The 20,780-nt window shown below is 55.3% G+C and overlaps 4 protein-coding genes and 1 long non-coding RNA gene across 5 annotated transcripts in view; 4 read left to right on the top strand and 1 right to left on the bottom strand.

Moving 5' to 3' along the window:
• Positions 1-1,328: 1,328 nt before the first annotated feature.
• On the top strand, positions 1,329-1,883 carry LOC122907615 (keratin-associated protein 9-2-like). Its single transcript, XM_044250426.1, has one exon. It carries the CDS (start codon positions 1,329-1,331, stop codon positions 1,881-1,883), a length of 555 nt encoding a protein of 184 aa, XP_044106361.1.
• Positions 1,884-5,360: 3,477 nt separating this feature from the next.
• Positions 5,361-5,915, top strand: LOC122907616 (keratin-associated protein 9-2-like). The gene has a single exon (XM_044250427.1). It carries the CDS (start codon positions 5,361-5,363, stop codon positions 5,913-5,915), a length of 555 nt encoding a protein of 184 aa, XP_044106362.1.
• Positions 5,916-9,385: 3,470 nt separating this feature from the next.
• LOC122907617 (keratin-associated protein 9-2-like) lies at positions 9,386-9,940 on the top strand. Its single transcript, XM_044250428.1, has one exon. The coding sequence runs from the start codon at positions 9,386-9,388 to the stop codon at positions 9,938-9,940; it is 555 nt and encodes a 184-aa protein (XP_044106363.1).
• Positions 9,941-13,396: 3,456 nt separating this feature from the next.
• LOC122907618 (keratin-associated protein 9-6-like) lies at positions 13,397-13,951 on the top strand. Its single transcript, XM_044250430.1, has 2 exons — positions 13,397-13,665; positions 13,741-13,951. Exons 1-2 carry the CDS (start codon positions 13,397-13,399, stop codon positions 13,949-13,951), a joined length of 480 nt encoding a protein of 159 aa, XP_044106365.1.
• A 5,621-nt stretch (positions 13,952-19,572) lies between these two features.
• The window catches only part of LOC122906242, a 49,123-nt gene continuing 47,915 nt past the window's right edge, over positions 19,573-20,780 (bottom strand). The window contains exon 5 of the long non-coding RNA XR_006384525.1: positions 19,573-19,749. This is a non-coding gene — a long non-coding RNA (uncharacterized LOC122906242). The remainder of the gene's footprint in view (positions 19,750-20,780) is intronic.

Consider the following 20,780-nt stretch of genomic DNA (forward strand, 5'->3'; position numbering starts at 1 on the left):
CAGGGTCCCAGCTTGCACGGGAAGCTTATACCCGAGAGCGAGATCAGAAAGGACGTAATACACTCATTGGGATTCCCCTAATTCAGCAACAAGGGAGATGGCATGTCTACAAACCGGCTCTCCAGAAGCACTGGTTGAGCATTTCTCTCAGTGTGGCATGCGCTGGCACTGTGCCATCCTGCTGCACCATGAAAACTGCCAAGAGGCCCAGAGATGCGGATCTGCTGGGTAGAAGTTGTCCCGAACACAGGAAGATCCGAGACACACGGCTGGCATATTGAAGGCGCCATCCACAGTCTACGGTCTTCTGCTCTCAGACCCAGTATTTCCTTCTTCACGAGGGTGGACAGGCACACATTTGTTTAAGAGGAAGACACAGGAGGAAGAAGAAGGAAGAGAGGAGGAGGAGGAGGGAGGCAGGGAGAGAGGGAGGTAGACGGACGGAGGCAAGAAGGGAGGAAGAGAAAACGAGAACTGTATACCCAGTGACGCTGGGTAACAGGCTTGGCTGGTTCACAAGGAGAGGACGAGAGTCTCCAACTCATCCTGTTATCCCCCGAACTGCCCCACTTGTGTCACGGACGGTCCCACGTCCTGGAAAAGCCCTCCGCTTTTCTGCGAGACGCGGGACCGCTGTCTCTCAGGACGTTCGGTGACTGCTGCTTGCTTCGTCTGGGTGTACTGCGGCTGTTTCTATCGCCCTGCTTGATTCTGCCTTCACAGACGGAAGAGGTGAACTCGCAAACCCTGCAGCCCAGAGTCTTGGATCGAACTGGGATATGCAGCTGTGGGGTGGGGGCTCCAAGAGACAGATGCCTGCGGGAGTCTGGGATCAGGCTTGGTGGGGAAACCGACTTGGGCTCCGGCATGACTTCGGCTCATCGCTAGGCATGTTGCCACTTCCTCACGAGGCATGTTGCCAGTCTACATGTAACCCAGGGACCAGCGCTGGGGAAGGACCTCCAAACCGACTCGCCAACCTCTTCACAGGCCAGTGGGACTTGTAACACACGATGAAATTCGTAGAGCACGAACGCAGATGCTGATGTGACCACCTTGTTTTCATCTGAAATGTTTCCACGAGTTATTCCCAATTAAGAAACACGTTAAGCACTTATTTGCTAAAGATTCATAACATTAGGGGGAAAAAACACTTCCTCTTCTTCCATTCCCGCATCATCAGGAAAACGATGTCAACAACGGCAAGGAAGTCATGCCCATTGGTCCAAATTTGGGGACCCGGTGCATAAAATCCCCACAAGAGGACGAGACAAATGAATCTGAGAAACTCTCCTCGGAACAGAAGCTCCCCCTCCACCTGTGACACCATGACCGAATCGTGCTGCTCCCCTTGCTGCCAGCCTACGTGCTGCAGGACCACCTGCTGCAGGACCACCTGCTGCCAGCCCAGCTGCTGCGGGTGCGGCGGTGGCTGTGGACAAGGCGGCTGCGGGTCCAGCTGCTGTGGGTCCTGCTGCTGCCAGCCTTGCTGCTGCTGCCAGCCTTGCTGCTGCCGCCCAACTTGCTGCCAGACCACCTGCTGCAGGACCACCTGCTGCCGGCCCAGCTGCTGCGGCTGTGGACAAGGCGGCTGCGGGTCCAGCTGCTGTGGGTCCTGCTGCTGCCAGCCTTGCTGCTGCCGCCCAACTTGCTGCCACACCACCTGCTGCAGGACCACCTGCTGCCGGCCCAGCTGCTGTGTGTCCAGCTGCTGTCAGCCCAGCTGCTGTGGGTCCAGCGGCTGCGGACAAACTTGCTGTGGCTCCAGCTGCTGTCAGCCAGCCTGCTGTACCCCTGTGTACTGCAGGAGGACCTGCTACCACCCCACCTGTTGCTGCTTGCCTGGATGCCTCGCCCAGGGCTGTGGATCCAGCTGCTGCTAGCCTGCTTGCCAGCCAAACCGCCGCCATAACGCCTGCTGGAGGACCACCACATACCCACGGCGGCCGCGGCCACCCCTGCTGCGTGTCCGGCTGCTGCCACACTTCCTCCTGACAACTGCCTCACCAGCAACCCACAACGGCACACAGCACCGATCGGCCAGCGGGGAAACAGACACTGCCAAACGTTGCCCAAACCCAGCGTGCAGCCGCCAACGCTTCTGCTACTCACCTGCCTGTTCCAAGCCTTGGGAATCGGCTGGAGGCAGTGTGGACCACTTCTCCTGATTCTCTCCTTCCTCAGGTCTTGGGAGTCCCCTGCCAGCGTCATGCATCCGGACATGGAGTCAAGATCTCTGCCTTGACTCCACAGTCACGATCGTCATCCTGCCTGACGACCTTGGAGAAATAAAGCCCCTCACACCTGGTGGAAATGCATTCTTTTGCAACTATTGGTGTCTGCGCAAGAAGGGTCTCCTTCTCGGTGCATTCATGGTCCTTGGATGCTGATTTCTTCCTGTCGGGACCCTTCTGCGTGTCTCCCTAGACACAGGGCCTCTCACACGAGTGTCTTAATAAACCCAGTACCGATCCGCATACCATAACGCTGTCCGTGTCCCCGTACGGCATGCGCGACCTTAACGGTTTCTGTACAGGTCACAGCCCACATACATTAATTACCCGTTTGGAGACTCCTAGCCTGCGCCCACAAATTCCTATCTCCATTTGAGGATGAGGGAATCTAGGGACGTTCTGTCCCAGAGCTGAGCGGATAGGGAAGCCCTCAGGCGCCAGGCTGGGTCTCCTGGCCCTTGCTCAAGGGCGCTCACATACCCACGAGCAGGCGAGTTAGGCGACAGCCTGGGCCAGAGCACCAGCAAGATGCTGGTCCGAGTGTCTTCGAGGCCCGCGGAAGTCCTCTTGTCCTGTAGATGCGGGTGATATCTGGGACAAAGTGGTAGAGAGCCGAGTGCCACCACGCAGGGACCCCCAGCCCAGTGTCAGGGCAGCTGCCTTGCCCTATAGAGCTCCTGGGAACACGGGGAACCTTTCGCGGAGGTCGGCACCAGCCTGCCCAACGTGCACTGCTCCCGCTCAGAGACAGGGGAGCCTGCGGAGGCCTCGCGCCCGTCGGCCGCGTCTGCCCACGCACATCTTCCGGGGTCACGGACGGCCCATTCTGCTTGGGCCTCCTGGTCCTCAGGACCTCGGCGGGGGGCGGGGGGCGTGGGGCGGGGGGCGGGGAGGGGGCAGGGGTGTGCAGAGGACTCGGGCAGTTTTGTGCCAAACACGTCATGCTCCGCAACTGGCAGGCGATAGGGCGTCAGGATCTACAGGGCACCGAGAAAAGGAAGGACGGGGGACGTCACGGACCGAGAGCCCCTGCGCTGGGCGTGTGTGTTGCCTTGGAGTAATCCGTGACCTCGGAAGCGCGGAACGGAAGCAAACAACCTCCGGCATCTGGGGAAGGAACTGGGAAGCGCTGGAGGGAAACCAACGGGCCTCCTCTGGGGATGGGTGGGGGTGAGACCCATGTGAGGAGGAAGAAAGAGGAAAGAGCCTGGGCCTTCACCGGAGTCCCGACAGATCCAAGGCAGGCGCCTCTGGTCCCGCACTGATGCACGGTGCTGCCTCGGCGCTCAGCGATGTGAGGCTGGATCCAGGCTCTGACGGGAAGGGCAGATGAAGGCCCTGGGTCACTTCCCGGGTGCAGTGGAGGGACCTCTGAGGGGCTAGGACCGCTTCTGTCCCGGGCACCCACCAGCCCTGGAGACCAGCTATGCGGGAGGCTCTCAACAGACTGCCAACACCACACTTGCCTCTTGCTGGTTCTTAGGAGTTGGGGGATTGTGAGCTGTGCTGAGAAACGAGAAACGGACAGGAACTGGGTTGCTTCCTACTTGCTAAGTACCGGCCAGATGCTTCATGTACATTTTCTTGAATTCCTGAAGTAATTTTCAACTTAGGGCTCTAGGTTCCCGCTGCAGGGATCAGGAAATCAAGACCGAGATGGCTCAAAGTCACGTCAGCGGACGGTGCCTCCCAGAAGCGACACTGCAGAACAGCGACCAGGCGCGTAGCTTCGCTGGGGAGGGCAGACGCCAGTGGCTGGAGGGCGGGAAAGTGACGCAGGCAAGAAGCACTGTCAGTCCAGGGTCCCAGCTTGCACGGGAAGCTTATACCCGAGAGCGAGATCAGAAAGGACGTAATACACTCATTGGGATTCCCCTAATTCAGCAACAAGGGAGATGGCATGTCTACAAACCGGCTCTCCAGAAGCACTGGTTGAGCATTTCTCTCAGTGTGGCATGCGCTGGCACTGTGCCATCCTGCTGCACCATGAAAACTGCCAAGAGGCCCAGAGATGCGGATCTGCTGGGTAGAAGTTGTCCCGAACACAGGAAGATCCGAGACACACGGCTGGCATATTGAAGGCGCCATCCACAGTCTACGGTCTTCTGCTCTCAGACCCAGTATTTCCTTCTTCACGAGGGTGGACAGGCACACATTTGTTTAAGAGGAAGACACAGGAGGAAGAAGAAGGAAGAGAGGAGGAGGAGGAGGGAGGCAGGGAGAGAGGGAGGTAGACGGACGGAGGCAAGAAGGGAGGAAGAGAAAACGAGAACTGTATACCCAGTGACGCTGGGTAACAGGCTTGGCTGGTTCACAAGGAGAGGACGAGAGTCTCCAACTCATCCTGTTATCCCCCGAACTGCCCCACTTGTGTCACGGACGGTCCCACGTCCTGGAAAAGCCCTCCGCTTTTCTGCGAGACGCGGGACCGCTGTCTCTCAGGACGTTCGGTGACTGCTGCTTGCTTCGTCTGGGTGTACTGCGGCTGTTTCTATCGCCCTGCTTGATTCTGCCTTCACAGACGGAAGAGGTGAACTCGCAAACCCTGCAGCCCAGAGTCTTGGATCGAACTGGGATATGCAGCTGTGGGGTGGGGGCTCCAAGAGACAGATGCCTGCGGGAGTCTGGGATCAGGCTTGGTGGGGAAACCGACTTGGGCTCCGGCATGACTTCGGCTCATCGCTAGGCATGTTGCCACTTCCTCACGAGGCATGTTGCCAGTCTACATGTAACCCAGGGACCAGCGCTGGGGAAGGACCTCCAAACCGACTCGCCAACCTCTTCACAGGCCAGTGGGACTTGTAACACACGATGAAATTCGTAGAGCACGAACGCAGATGCTGATGTGACCACCTTGTTTTCATCTGAAATGTTTCCACGAGTTATTCCCAATTAAGAAACACGTTAAGCACTTATTTGCTAAAGATTCATAACATTAGGGGGAAAAAACACTTCCTCTTCTTCCATTCCCGCATCATCAGGAAAACGATGTCAACAACGGCAAGGAAGTCATGCCCATTGGTCCAAATTTGGGGACCCGGTGCATAAAATCCCCACAAGAGGACGAGACAAATGAATCTGAGAAACTCTCCTCGGAACAGAAGCTCCCCCTCCACCTGTGACACCATGACCGAATCGTGCTGCTCCCCTTGCTGCCAGCCTACGTGCTGCAGGACCACCTGCTGCAGGACCACCTGCTGCCAGCCCAGCTGCTGCGGGTGCGGCGGTGGCTGTGGACAAGGCGGCTGCGGGTCCAGCTGCTGTGGGTCCTGCTGCTGCCAGCCTTGCTGCTGCTGCCAGCCTTGCTGCTGCCGCCCAACTTGCTGCCAGACCACCTGCTGCAGGACCACCTGCTGCCGGCCCAGCTGCTGCGGCTGTGGACAAGGCGGCTGCGGGTCCAGCTGCTGTGGGTCCTGCTGCTGCCAGCCTTGCTGCTGCCGCCCAACTTGCTGCCACACCACCTGCTGCAGGACCACCTGCTGCCGGCCCAGCTGCTGTGTGTCCAGCTGCTGTCAGCCCAGCTGCTGTGGGTCCAGCGGCTGCGGACAAACTTGCTGTGGCTCCAGCTGCTGTCAGCCAGCCTGCTGTACCCCTGTGTACTGCAGGAGGACCTGCTACCACCCCACCTGTTGCTGCTTGCCTGGATGCCTCGCCCAGGGCTGTGGATCCAGCTGCTGCTAGCCTGCTTGCCAGCCAAACCGCCGCCATAACGCCTGCTGGAGGACCACCACATACCCACGGCGGCCGCGGCCACCCCTGCTGCGTGTCCGGCTGCTGCCACACTTCCTCCTGACAACTGCCTCACCAGCAACCCACAACGGCACACAGCACCGATCGGCCAGCGGGGAAACGGACACTGCCAAACGTTGCCCAAACCCAGCGTGCAGCCGCCAACGCTTCTGCTACTCACCTGCCTGTTCCAAGCCTTGGGAATCGGCTGGAGGCAGTGTGGACCACTTCTCCTGATTCTCTCCTTCCTCAGGTCTTGGGAGTCCCCTGCCAGCGTCATGCATCCGGACATGGAGTCAAGATCTCTGCCTTGACTCCACAGTCACGATCGTCATCCTGCCTGACGACCTTGGAGAAATAAAGCCCCTCACACCTGGTGGAAATGCATTCTTTTGCAACTATTGGTGTCTGCGCAAGAAGGGTCTCCTTCTCGGTGCATTCATGGTCCTTGGATGCTGATTTCTTCCTGTCGGGACCCTTCTGCGTGTCTCCCTAGACACAGGGCCTCTCACACGAGTGTCTTAATAAACCCAGTACCGATCCGCATACCATAACGCTGTCCGTGTCCCCGTACGGCATGCGCGACCTTAACGGTTTCTGTACAGGTCACAGCCCACATACATTAATTACCCGTTTGGAGACTCCTAGCCTGCGCCCACAAATTCCTATCTCCATTTGAGGATGAGGGAATCTAGGGACGTTCTGTCCCAGAGCTGAGCGGATAGGGAAGCCCTCAGGCGCCAGGCTGGGTCTCCTGACCCTTGCTCAAGGGCGCTCACATACCCACGAGCAGGCGAGTTAGGCGACAGCCTGGGCCAGAGCACCAGCAAGATGCTGGTCCGAGTGTCTTCGAGGCCCGCGGAAGTCCTCTTGTCCTGTAGATGCGGGTGATATCTGGGACAAAGTGGTAGAGAGCCGAGTGCCACCACGCAGGGACCCCCAGCCCAGTGTCAGGGCAGCTGCCTTGCCCTATAGAGCTCCTGGGAACACGGGGAACCTTTCGCGGAGGTCGGCACCAGCCTGCCCAACGTGCACTGCTCCCGCTCAGAGACAGGGGAGCCTGCGGAGGCCTCGCGCCCGTCGGCCGCGTCTGCCCACGCACATCTTCCGGGGTCACGGACGGCCCATTCTGCTTGGGCCTCCTGGTCCTCAGGACCTCGGCGGGGGGCGGGGGGCGGGGGGCGGGGAGGGGGCAGGGGTGTGCAGAGGACTCGGGCAGTTTTGTGCCAAACACGTCATGCTCCGCAACTGGCAGGCGATAGGGCGTCAGGATCTACAGGGCACCGAGAAAAGGAAGGACGGGGGACGTCACGGACCGAGAGCCCCTGCGCTGGGCGTGTGTGTTGCCTTGGAGTAATCCGTGACCTCGGAAGCGCGGAACGGAAGCAAACAACCTCCGGCATCTGGGGAAGGAACTGGGAAGCGCTGGAGGGAAACCAACGGGCCTCCTCTGGGGATGGGTGGGGGTGAGACCCATGTGAGGAGGAAGAAAGAGGAAAGAGCCTGGGCCTTCACCGGAGTCCCGACAGATCCAAGGCAGGCGCCTCTGGTCCCGCACTGATGCACGGTGCTGCCTCGGCGCTCAGCGATGTGAGGCTGGATCCAGGCTCTGACGGGAAGGGCAGATGAAGGCCCTGGGTCACTTCCCGGGTGCAGTGGAGGGACCTCTGAGGGGCTAGGACCGCTTCTGTCCCGGGCACCCACCAGCCCTGGAGACCAGCTATGCGGGAGGCTCTCAACAGACTGCCAACACCACACTTGCCTCTTGCTGGTTCTTAGGAGTTGGGGGATTGTGAGCTGTGCTGAGAAACGAGAAACGGACAGGAACTGGGTTGCTTCCTACTTGCTAAGTACCGGCCAGATGCTTCATGTACATTTTCTTGAATTCCTGAAGTAATTTTCAACTTAGGGCTCTAGGTTCCCGCTGCAGGGATCAGGAAATCAAGACCGAGATGGCTCAAAGTCACGTCAGCGGACGGTGCCTCCCAGAAGCGACACTGCAGAACAGCGACCAGGCGCGTAGCTTCGCTGGGGAGGGCAGACGCCAGTGGCTGGAGGGCGGGAAAGTGACGCAGGCAAGAAGCACTGTCAGTCCAGGGTCCCAGCTTGCACGGGAAGCTTATACCCGAGAGCGAGATCAGAAAGGACGTAATACACTCATTGGGATTCCCCTAATTCAGCAACAAGGGAGATGGCATGTCTACAAACCGGCTCTCCAGAAGCACTGGTTGAGCATTTCTCTCAGTGTGGCATGCGCTGGCACTGTGCCATCCTGCTGCACCATGAAAACTGCCAAGAGGCCCAGAGATGCGGATCTGCTGGGTAGAAGTTGTCCCGAACACAGGAAGATCCGAGACACACGGCTGGCATATTGAAGGCGCCATCCACAGTCTACGGTCTTCTGCTCTCAGACCCAGTATTTCCTTCTTCATGAGGGTGGACAGGCACACATTTGTTTAAGAGGAAGACACAGGAGGAAGAAGAAGGAAGAGAGGAGGAGGAGGAGGGAGGCAGGGAGAGAGGGAGGTAGACGGACGGAGGCAAGAAGGGAGGAAGAGAAAACGAGAACTGTATACCCAGTGACGCTGGGTAACAGGCTTGGCTGGTTCACAAGGAGAGGACGAGAGTCTCCAACTCATCCTGTTATCCCCCGAACTGCCCCACTTGTGTCACGGACGGTCCCACGTCCTGGAAAAGCCCTCCGCTTTTCTGCGAGACGCGGGACCGCTGTCTCTCAGGACGTTCGGTGACTGCTGCTTGCTTCGTCTGGGTGTACTGCGGCTGTTTCTATCGCCCTGCTTGATTCTGCCTTCACAGACGGAAGAGGTGAACTCGCAAACCCTGCAGCCCAGAGTCTTGGATCGAACTGGGATATGCAGCTGTGGGGTGGGGGCTCCAAGAGACAGATGCCTGCGGGAATCTGGGATCAGGCTTGGTGGGGAAACCGACTTGGGCTCCGGCATGACTTCGGCTCATCGCTAGGCATGTTGCCACTTCCTCACGAGGCATGTTGCCAGTCTACATGTAACCCAGGGACCAGCGCTGGGGAAGGACCTCCAAACCGACTCGCCAACCTCTTCACAGGCCAGTGGGACTTGTAACACACGATGAAATTCGTAGAGCACGAACGCAGATGCTGATGTGACCACCTTGTTTTCATCTGAAATGTTTCCACGAGTTATTCCCAATTAAGAAACACGTTAAGCACTTATTTGCTAAAGATTCATAACATTAGGGGGAAAAAACACTTCCTCTTCTTCCATTCCCGCATCATCAGGAAAACGATGTCAACAACGGCAAGGAAGTCATGCCCATTGGTCCAAATTTGGGGACCCGGTGCATAAAATCCCCACAAGAGGACGAGACAAATGAATCTGAGAAACTCTCCTCGGAACAGAAGCTCCCCCTCCACCTGTGACACCATGACCGAATCGTGCTGCTCCCCTTGCTGCCAGCCTACGTGCTGCAGGACCACCTGCTGCAGGACCACCTGCTGCCAGCCCAGCTGCTGCGGGTGCGGCGGTGGCTGTGGACAAGGCGGCTGCGGGTCCAGCTGCTGTGGGTCCTGCTGCTGCCAGCCTTGCTGCTGCTGCCAGCCTTGCTGCTGCCGCCCAACTTGCTGCCAGACCACCTGCTGCAGGACCACCTGCTGCCGGCCCAGCTGCTGCGGCTGTGGACAAGGCGGCTGCGGGTCCAGCTGCTGTGGGTCCTGCTGCTGCCAGCCTTGCTGCTGCCGCCCAACTTGCTGCCACACCACCTGCTGCAGGACCACCTGCTGCCGGCCCAGCTGCTGTGTGTCCAGCTGCTGTCAGCCCAGCTGCTGTGGGTCCAGCGGCTGCGGACAAACTTGCTGTGGCTCCAGCTGCTGTCAGCCAGCCTGCTGTACCCCTGTGTACTGCAGGAGGACCTGCTACCACCCCACCTGTTGCTGCTTGCCTGGATGCCTCGCCCAGGGCTGTGGATCCAGCTGCTGCTAGCCTGCTTGCCAGCCAAACCGCCGCCATAACGCCTGCTGGAGGACCACCACATACCCACGGCGGCCGCGGCCACCCCTGCTGCGTGTCCGGCTGCTGCCACACTTCCTCCTGACAACTGCCTCACCAGCAACCCACAACGGCACACAGCACCGATCGGCCAGCGGGGAAACGGACACTGCCAAACGTTGCCCAAACCCAGCGTGCAGCCGCCAACGCTTCTGCTACTCACCTGCCTGTTCCAAGCCTTGGGAATCGGCTGGAGGCAGTGTGGACCACTTCTCCTGATTCTCTCCTTCCTCAGGTCTTGGGAGTCCCCTGCCAGCGTCATGCATCCGGACATGGAGTCAAGATCTCTGCCTTGACTCCACAGTCACGATCGTCATCCTGCCTGACGACCTTGGAGAAATAAAGCCCCTCACACCTGGTGGAAATGCATTCTTTTGCAACTATTGGTGTCTGCGCAAGAAGGGTCTCCTTCTCGGTGCATTCATGGTCCTTGGATGCTGATTTCTTCCTGTCGGGACCCTTCTGCGTGTCTCCCTAGACACAGGGCCTCTCACACGAGTGTCTTAATAAACCCAGTACCGATCCGCATACCATAACGCTGTCCGTGTCCCCGTACGGCATGCGCGACCTTAACGGTTTCTGTACAGGTCACAGCCCACATACATTAATTACCCGTTTGGAGACTCCTAGCCTGCGCCCACAAATTCCTATCTCCATTTGAGGATGAGGGAATCTAGGGACGTTCTGTCCCAGAGCTGAGCGGATAGGGAAGCCCTCAGGCGCCAGGCTGGGTCTCCTGGCCCTTGCTCAAGGGCGCTCACATACCCACGAGCAGGCGAGTTAGGCGACAGCCTGGGCCAGAGCACCAGCAAGATGCTGGTCCAAGTGTCTTCGAGGCCCGCGGAAGTCCTCTTGTCCTGTAGATGCGGGTGATATCTGGGACAAAGTGGTAGAGAGCCGAGTGCCACCACGCAGGGACCCCCAGCCCAGTGTCAGGGCAGCTGCCTTGCCCTATAGAGCTCCTGGGAACACGGGGAACCTTTCGCGGAGGTCGGCACCAGCCTGCCCAACGTGCACTGCTCGCGCTGAGAGACAGGGGAGCCTGCGGAGGCCTCGCGCCCGTCGGCCGCATCTGCCCATGCACATCTTCCGGGGTCACGGACGGCCCATTCTGCTTGGGCCTCCTGGTCCTCAGGACCTCGGCGGGGGGGGGGGAGGGGGCAGGGGTGTGCAGAGGACTCGGGCAGTTTTGTGCCGAACACGTCATGCTCCGCAACTGGCAGGCGATAGGGCGTCAGGATCTACAGGGCACCGAGAAAAGGAAGGACGGGGGACGTCACGGACCGAGAGCCCCTGCGCTGGGCGTGTGTGTTGCCTTGGAGTAATCCGTGACCTCGGAAGCGCGGAACGGAAGCAAACAACCTCCGGCATCTGGGGAAGGAACTGGGAAGCGCTGGAGGGAAACCAACGGGCCTCCTCTGGGGATGGGTGGGGGTGAGACCCATGTGAGGAGGAAGAAAGAGGAAAGAGCCTGGGCCTTCACCGGAGTCCCGACAGATCCAAGGCAGGCGCCTCTGGTCCCGCACTGATGCACGGTGCTGCCTCGGCGCTCAGCGATGTGAGGCTGGATCCAGGCTCTGACGGGAAGGGCAGATGAAGGCCCTGGGTCACTTCCCGGGTGCAGTGGAGGGACCTCTGAGGGGCTAGGACCGCTTCTGTCCCGGGCACCCACCAGCCCTGGAGACCAGCTATGCGGGAGGCTCTCAACAGACTGCCAACACCACACTTGCCTCTTGCTGGTTCTTAGGAGTTGGGGGATTGTGAGCTGTGCTGAGAAACGAGAAACGGACAGGAACTGGGTTGCTTCCTACTTGCTAAGTACCGGCCAGATGCTTCATGTACATTTTCTTGAATTCCTGAAGTAATTTTCAACTTAGGGCTCTAGGTTCCCGCTGCAGGGATCAGGAAATCAAGACCGAGATGGCTCAAAGTCACGTCAGCGGACGGTGCCTCCCAGAAGCGACACTGCAGAACAGCGACCAGGCGCGTAGCTTCGCTGGGGAGGGCAGACGCCAGTGGCTGGAGGGCGGGAAAGTGACGCAGGCAAGAAGCACTGTCAGTCCAGGGTCCCAGCTTGCACGGGAAGCTTATACCCGAGAGCGAGATCAGAAAGGACGTAATACACTCATTGGGATTCCCCTAATTCAGCAACAAGGGAGATGGCATGTCTACAAACCGGCTCTCCAGAAGCACTGGTTGAGCATTTCTCTCAGTGTGGCATGCGCTGGCACTGTGCCATCCTGCTGCACCATGAAAACTGCCAAGAGGCCCAGAGATGCGGATCTGCTGGGTAGAAGTTGTCCCGAACACAGGAAGATCCGAGACACACGGCTGGCATATTGAAGGCGCCATCCACAGTCTACGGTCTTCTGCTCTCAGACCCAGTATTTCCTTCTTCACGAGGGTGGACAGGCACACATTTGTTTAAGAGGAAGACACAGGAGGAAGAAGAAGGAAGAGAGGAGGAGGAGGAGGGAGGCAGGGAGAGAGGGAGGTAGACGGACGGAGGCAAGAAGGGAGGAAGAGAAAACGAGAACTGTATACCCAGTGACGCTGGGTAACAGGCTTGGCTGGTTCACAAGGAGAGGACGAGAGTCTCCAACTCATCCTGTTATCCCCCGAACTGCCCCACTTGTGTCACGGACGGTCCCACGTCCTGGAAAAGCCCTCTGCTTTTCTGCGAGACGCGGGACCGCTGTCTCTCAGGACGTTCGGTGACTGCTGCTTGCTTCGTCTGGGTGTACTGCGGCTGTTTCTATCGCCCTGCTTGATTCTGCCTTCACAGACGGAAGAGGTGAACTCGCAAACCCTGCAGCCCAGAGTCTTGGATCGAACTGGGATATGCAGCTGTGGGGTGGGGGCTCCAAGAGACAGATGCCTGCGGGAGTCTGGGATCAGGCTTGGTGGGGAAACCGACTTGGGCTCCGGCATGACTTCGGCTCATCGCTAGGCATGTTGCCACTTCCTCACGAGGCATGTTGCCAGTCTACATGTAACCCAGGGACCAGCGCTGGGGAAGGACCTCCAAACCGACTCGCCAACCTCTTCACAGGCCAGTGGGACTTGTAACACACGATGAAATTCGTAGAGCACGAACGCAGATGCTGATGTGACCACCTTGTTTTCATCTGAAATGTTTCCACGAGTTATTCCCAATTAAGAAACACGTTAAGCACTTATTTGCTAAAGATTCATAACATTAGGGGGAAAAAACACTTCCTCTTCTTCCATTCCCGCATCATCAGGAAAACGATGTCAACAACGGCAAGGAAGTCATGCCCATTGGTCCAAATTTGGGGACCCGGTGCATAAAATCCCCACAAGAGGACGAGACAAATGAATCTGAGAAACTCTCCTCGGAACAGAAGCTCCCCCTCCACCTGTGACACCATGACCGAATCGTGCTGCTCCCCTTGCTGCCAGCCTACGTGCTGCAGGACCACCTGCTGCAGGACCACCTGCTGCCAGCCCAGCTGCTGCGGGTGCGGCGGTGGCTGTGGACAAGGCGGCTGCGGGTCCAGCTGCTGTGGGTCCTGCTGCTGCCAGCCTTGCTGCTGCTGCCAGCCTTGCTGCTGCCGCCCAACTTGCTGCCAGACCACCTGCTGCAGGACCACCTGCTGCCGGCCCAGCTGCTGCGGCTGTGGACAAGGCGGCTGCGGGTCCAGCTGCTGTGGGTCCTGCTGCTGCCAGCCTTGCTGCTGCCGCCCAACTTGCTGCCACACCACCTGCTGCAGGACCACCTGCTGCCGGCCCAGCTGCTGTGTGTCCAGCTGCTGTCAGCCCAGCTGCTGTGGGTCCAGCGGCTGCGGACAAACTTGCTGTGGCTCCAGCTGCTGTCAGCCAGCCTGCTGTACCCCTGTGTACTGCAGGAGGACCTGCTACCACCCCACCTGTTGCTGCTTGCCTGGATGCCTCGCCCAGGGCTGTGGATCCAGCTGCTGCTAGCCTGCTTGCCAGCCAAACCGCCGCCATAACGCCTGCTGGAGGACCACCACATACCCACGGCGGCCGCGGCCACCCCTGCTGCGTGTCCGGCTGCTGCCACACTTCCTCCTGACAACTGCCTCACCAGCAACCCACAACGGCACACAGCACCGATCGGCCAGCGGGGAAACGGACACTGCCAAACGTTGCCCAAACCCAGCGTGCAGCCGCCAACGCTTCTGCTACTCACCTGCCTGTTCCAAGCCTTGGGAATCGGCTGGAGGCAGTGTGGACCACTTCTCCTGATTCTCTCCTTCCTCAGGTCTTGGGAGTCCCCTGCCAGCGTCATGCATCCGGACATGGAGTCAAGATCTCTGCCTTGACTCCACAGTCACGATCGTCATCCTGCCTGACGACCTTGGAGAAATAAAGCCCCTCACACCTGGTGGAAATGCATTCTTTTGCAACTATTGGTGTCTGCGCAAGAAGGGTCTCCTTCTCGGTGCATTCATGGTCCTTGGATGCTGATTTCTTCCTGTCGGGACCCTTCTGCGTGTCTCCCTAGACACAGGGCCTCTCACACGAGTGTCTTAATAAACCCAGTACCGATCCGCATACCATAACGCTGTCCGTGTCCCCGTACGGCATGCGCGACCTTAACGGTTTCTGTACAGGTCACAGCCCACATACATTAATTACCCGTTTGGAGACTCCTAGCCTGCGCCCACAAATTCCTATCTCCATTTGAGGATGAGGGAATCTAGGGACGTTCTGTCCCAGAGCTGAGCGGATATGGAAGCCCTCAGGCGCTAGGCTGTATCTTGGGCCCTTGCTCAAGGGCGCTCACATACCCAGGAGCAGGCGAGTTAGGCGACAGCCTGGGCCAGAGCACCAGCAAGATGCTGGTCCGAGTGTCTTCGAGGCCCGCGGAAGTCCTCTTGTCCTGCAGATGCGGGTGATATCTGGGACAAAGTGGTAGACAGCTGAGTGCCACCACGCAGGGACCCCCCGCCCAGTGTCACGGCAGTGGTCTTGCCCTTTAGAGCTCCTAGGAATATGGGGGCCATTTCGCGGAGGTCGGCACCAGTCTGCCCAACATGCACTGCTCCCGCTCAGAGACAGGGGAGCCTGCGGAGGCCTCGCGACCGTCCGCCACGTCTGCCCACGCACATATTCCGGGGTCACCGAAGGCCCATTCTGCTTGGGCCTCCTGGTCCTCAGGACCTCCTCGGGGGGCAGGAGGTGGGCACGGGGCAGGGGTGTGCAGAGGACTCGGGCAGTTTTGTGCCAAACACGTCATGCTCCGCAACTGGCAGGCGATATGGCGTCAGGATCTACAGGGCACCGAGAAAAGGAAGGACGGGGGACGTCACGGACCGAGAGCCCCTGCTCTGGGCTTGTGTGTTTCCTTGGAGAAATCCGTGACCTCGGAAGCGCGGAAGGGAAGCAAACAACCTCCGGCATCTGGGGAAGGAACTGGGAAGCGCTGGAGGGAAACCAAGGAGCCTCTTCTGGGGATGGGTGGGGGTGAGACCCATGTGAGGAGAAGAAAGAGAAAAGAGCCTGTCCCTTCACCGGAGTCCCGACAGATCTAAGGCAGGCGCCTCTGGTCTCGCAGTGATGCCCGATGCTGCCTCGGCGCTCAGCGATGTGAGGCTGGATCCAGGCTCTGACGGGAAGGGCAGATGAAGGCCCTGGGTCACTTCCCGGGAGCAGTGGAGGGACCTCTGAGGGGCTAGGACCGCTTCTGTCCCGGGCACCCACCAGCCCTGGAGACCAGCTATCCGGGAGGCTCTCAACAGACTGCCAACACCACACTTGCCTCTTGCTGGTTCTTAGGAGTTGGGGGATTGTTAGCTGTGCTGAGAAACGAGAAACGGACAGGACCTGGGGTGCTCCCTACTTGCTAAGTACAGGCCAGATGCTTCATGTACATTTTCTTGAATTCCTGAAGTAATTTTCAACTTAGGGCTCTAGGTTCCCGCTGCAGGAATCAGGAAATCAAGACCGAGATGGCTCAAAGTCACGTCAGCGGACGGTGCCTCCCAGAAGCGACACTGCAGAACAGCGACCAGGCGCGTAGCTTCGCTGGGGAGGGCAGACGCCAGTGGCTGGAGGGCGGGAAAGTGACGCAGGCAAGATGCACTGTCAGTCCAGGGTCCCAGCTTGCACGGGAAGCTTATACCCGAGAGCGAGATCAGAAAGGACGTAATACACTCATTGGGATTCCCCTCATTCAGCAACAAGGGAGATGGCATGTCTACAAACCGGCTCTCCAGAAGCACTGGTTGAGCATTTCTCTCAGTGTGGCATGCGCTGGCACTGTGCCATCCTGCTGCACCATGAAAACTGCCAAGAGGCCCAGAGATGCGGATCTGCTGGGTAGAAGTTGTCCCGAACACAGGAAGATCCGAGACACACGACTGGCATATTGAAGGCGCCATCCACAGTCTACAGTCTTCTGCTCTCAGACCCAGTATTTCCTTCTTCACGAGGGTGGACAGGCATACATTTGTATAAGAGGAAGACACAGCAGGAAGAAAAAGGAAGAGAGGTGGAGGAGGGTGGCAGGGAGAGAGGGAGAGAGGGAGGTAGATGGACGGAGGCAAGCAGGGAGGAAGAGAAAACGAGAACTGTATACCCAGTGACGCTGGGTAACAGGCTTGGCTGGTTCACAAGGAGAGGACGAGAGTCTCCAACTCATCCTGTTATCCCCGGAACTTCCCCACTTGTGTCACGGACGGTCGAACGTCCTGGAAAAGCCCTCCGCTTTACTGCGAGACGCAGGACCGCTGTCTCTCAGGACGTTCGGTGACTGCTGCTTGCTTCGTCTGGGTGTACTGCGGCTGTTTCTATCGCCCTGCTTGATTCTGCCTTTATAGACGTAAGAGGTGAACTCGCATATCCTGTAGCCCAGAGTCTTGGATCGAACTGGGATATGTCGCTGGGGGGTGGGGGCTCCAAGAGATAGCTGCCTGTGGGAATTCTGGAATTAGGTTTGGTGAGGAAACTGACTTGGGCTCAGGCATCATTTCAGTTCATCAGTACGAACACAATCAACACTATGCTCCTCACTGAAGTCTATAACCAATACTTGCAACCTTGTGACCAGTGCTAGGGAAGGACCACTAAATTGTCTCACCAACTACTTTTCAGGCCAGTGTGAATTTTATCACATGATGAAATTCATGTAGCAGGAATGCCAATGCTGATGTTTCCACCTTGTTTTCATCTGACAATGTTTCTATGTGTCATTTCAATTAAGAAATTCATTAAGTTCTTATATTTAAAGGCTTATTATATTTATGTAGCACCATCCTCTTCCTAGCTCCACAGTAACTACACAAATTAAGGTGAACAACTAGGGTATTCCTGTTTGTTTCTCCTAGCTTCCTGGTGTCCTGGGCAGATAATCCCCATAACACAAATAGAGAAATGGATCTGAGAAACTCACTCTTGAACAGAAGCTCCTCCTCTACTTGGACACCATGACCAACTCGTGCTTCTCCAGTCTCTGTCAGCCTACATGCTGCAGGAGCCTCTGATTTTTCCCATTTTCTCTAGGTCCTTCTGCCACCAGCCTTGCTGCTTCTGCCACCCAGGTTGATGTTAAATTACCTGATTCTGGTCCAGATCTTGCAGTTCCAGATTCTGTCGTTCCAGTGTTTGTGGGCCATAATGCTGTGGGTCCACCCGTTGCCATCCTTGCTGCTGCCACCAAACTTGCACTCAAACCCCCTGCTGCCAGCCCTCCTGCTGCAGGTATAGTTGTTGTCAGCTCAGCTGCTGTGGTTCTGGTGGCAATGGGCAAAGGTGTTGTGTCTAGCTGTTGCCAGCTCTTCTTGCATCCATGGTCCTTTTAGACCACCTCCTGTAAGACTACTTTTTGCTACCTTCGTTGTATGTCCAACTGCCACCAGTCTTTCTGCTCCTGTCTGCCTTGCCAAAAACTACCCTCTTCTGCACACAACCTTTGTTAAGTAATTTTTCTTTTGGAGGAGGAATTCACTTACTGGGCTTTGCTCAAAACCAGTATGTTATCACCAGAGTTTCTGTTACTCATTTGTTTAAGAACTTTTTTTTTCCAATTTATTTATTTTCAGAAAAACATTATTCATTATGTTTTTTCACCACACCCAGTGCTCCATGCAAGCCGTGCCCTTTATAATACCCACCACCTGGGACCCCAACCTCCCACCCCCCCGCCACTTCAAACCCCTCAGATTGTTTTTCAGAGTCCATAGTCTCTCATGGTTCATCTCCCCTTCCAATTTACCCAAAAGCACATACCCTCCCCAATGTCCATAACCCTACCTCCCTAAGAACTTTTCTATCAACTTGATGGCGTGTGTAATACTTTCCCCTGTTCTCTTCCTCCTGTGTAGATGGTCATGTGTCACTTTGGTGCATCCTCAATATGGTTGTTAGTCTCTGCTTTGACACTGAATCATTATCTTCATCTACCTACCAGTAACTCAGGAAAACAAGTCCTCATAACTTTTCTTAGCTTTTGGTACTGATCATCATAAAAATCTTATTATTTTTAATATGTTTATGATCTACATATTCTGCTTTATTCTTTCCATAATCACTGAATTTTCTTTATCAAAGCAGGAGCTCTTACCTGTATATCTTTTTAAAATTTAATTTAATTTTTTAAATTATGTTCAGTTAGCCACTGTATAGTACTTCATTAGTTTTTTGTTGTTGTTTTTAAATTATTTATTTTTTTAAATTTCTCTTCAGTGTTCCAGAATTCATTGTTTACACACCACACCCAGTGCTCCATGCAATGTGTGCCCTCCACAATACGCACCACCAGGCTCACCCAACCTCCCACTCCACTTCCCTCCGGAGTCCACAATGTCTCCCCCTCCAATTTCCCCCAACTCCCATTAGTTTTTGATGTAGTGTTAAATCCTGTGACATTATTCATTCCACATGGTGTTTTGTTTCATTGTATAGCATTCCTGACATAGAGACCTATACACATATCGCACATCACATGCATTATCTATTGTGAGCCCTATGATAACATCCCTGAAGTCGGATTCTACATTTTCCAGATGAGAAAATCTCACTGTCTGATGTTTGTTGGTAAAAATGAACAGCCTGAGATCAAAAACTGGGTCTTTTGCTCCTGTTTAAGGACACATATATAAACATATCAAGATAAGCATACATGAAACTTGGACTGAGTACTAAGCAAGATGCGCATTTGAATTTATCCTTAGCAAAGAAGGAATAATCCCTTAAACATGCAGGTAACATTTACTGCGTTCTTCCCATATCAGTGTCCCATACCTCAATGAGCAGCAGCTAATTCGGTCAGGGAGCAGTGGTTGCATTTAAGAGCTCTTATGAATGCAGGGAAACTTTCCTCATCTCAGGATCTGACAAGCCCCTCATGTAATGAATCTGCCTCAAATAATTTTGAGCATCCATTGTATCTTCATGAGAGAGAGGATCATTTATCGGCATTTGTCCTTCAGTATCATGTAAATCAAATTCTTGTATGTCCTTCTTCTCCTGAGTACCTTTTTAGAGAAAAAAGGAATTAAGTAATCACTTGCAAAATATAGATGCTGTAACAAGCTTCCCAACTTTAAATCAAGTTGCTTCAATGTGGTATTATTCATTTTCAGAAGGTATGCTACCCTATTAAGGGTTTGACATAAGTCTCTGCTGCTGACAAACAGTACATTCAGCAGAGACAGCCATGGTGAGAGGAGCAAATTCTGTTGGTTCCATGCAAATCCTCTGTGTTTTGTGCCATTTTCTTCCTTTGTTCATGGTCTCCAGTATAAATAGTGGAGCATCTGAGGAGAAAGATGGGGTATATTATCCCAGACTCATCTGGAACCTCTCAAGTGATACTCTCTGGTGGGCAATGATATGGTACATAGAGAGGGAACCCTTTCTGTCTACATGCCCATTTCTGTCTAAATTATTCCCTTTCAATCTTTCTGCTTTCAGATCTCAGACTAAGCAACAAAAATTTTCACCATTTGCCAACAGCCCATAAACACCATCCCCTCAGCTCATTCTCCTCCAAACAAAATGTATAGCCATGTGTGCTGCTCACAGTTCTTCTCACTAGGAGCATTCCCACTTTCCACTCCCTTTGCTGACCAGAAATTTTTGATTTGTTGTAAAATTTCCATTTGTGCCATAAAAGCTGCTACGGGGGCTACTGACTGATAAAATTCAAGGCATTCCATGATCATATGTCATATGTCATTAGGTTTCTGCATTAGGTTTCCATTCAAATGGAATTAAAAACAAATAATGTATCATTTAGTCATTTAGGTCAACACCAAACTCTGGATATGAAATCGCTTCTTAGTACCTTGGTCTGGAAGTATAATTTATAAATTTGAGGTATGTCTGAGTTTATGTTAAGTCATGAACAGAGGGGTAAACAAAAGAGGCAAAATCAAGGTTATTGAGTGGGAAAAAAGATCTATTCTCTACTATTAAGGATTTTTGAATAAGGTTTATTTCTACTGCATTCCTCAAAAATATAAGAATTGTGATCTCCTATTGAAGGTATCTGCCTAAAGACTGGCTGATACAATAAATAAGGGGAGAAAAGAGAGAAAAAATCATTCCAGATAAATCCATGGGTGGACAAACTATTTAGGATGGAAGTGGGGAGAAAAAGATACATAAAGAAGGATGGATGCTGGGGTAACTGGATGGCTCAGGTGGTTAAGCATCTAACTCTTGATTTGGAGCAGGTTCATGATCTCAGGGTCATCAGATCGAGTCCTGCATCTAGCCCTACTCAGCATGGATCCTGCTTAAGATTCTCTTTTCTGAGGGAGGAGCAGGATGGCAGAGGAGTAAG

The sequence above is a fragment of the Neovison vison genome, chromosome 5, assembly GCF_020171115.1.
Source record: "Neovison vison isolate M4711 chromosome 5, ASM_NN_V1, whole genome shotgun sequence".
NCBI lineage: Eukaryota > Metazoa > Chordata > Mammalia > Carnivora > Mustelidae > Neogale > Neogale vison.

Coding starts and splice junctions, on each gene's coding strand:
- LOC122907615 (XM_044250426.1), top strand. CDS start 1,329: ATGACCGAATCGTGCTGCTCCCCTTGCTGCCAGCCTACGTGCTGCAGG.
- LOC122907616 (XM_044250427.1), top strand. CDS start 5,361: ATGACCGAATCGTGCTGCTCCCCTTGCTGCCAGCCTACGTGCTGCAGG.
- LOC122907617 (XM_044250428.1), top strand. CDS start 9,386: ATGACCGAATCGTGCTGCTCCCCTTGCTGCCAGCCTACGTGCTGCAGG.
- LOC122907618 (XM_044250430.1), top strand. CDS start 13,397: ATGACCGAATCGTGCTGCTCCCCTTGCTGCCAGCCTACGTGCTGCAGG. Junction 13,666..13,740: donor TGTGGACAAGGCGGCTGCGG/GTCCAGCTGCTG, acceptor CACCTGCTGCAG/GACCACCTGCTGCCGGCCCA.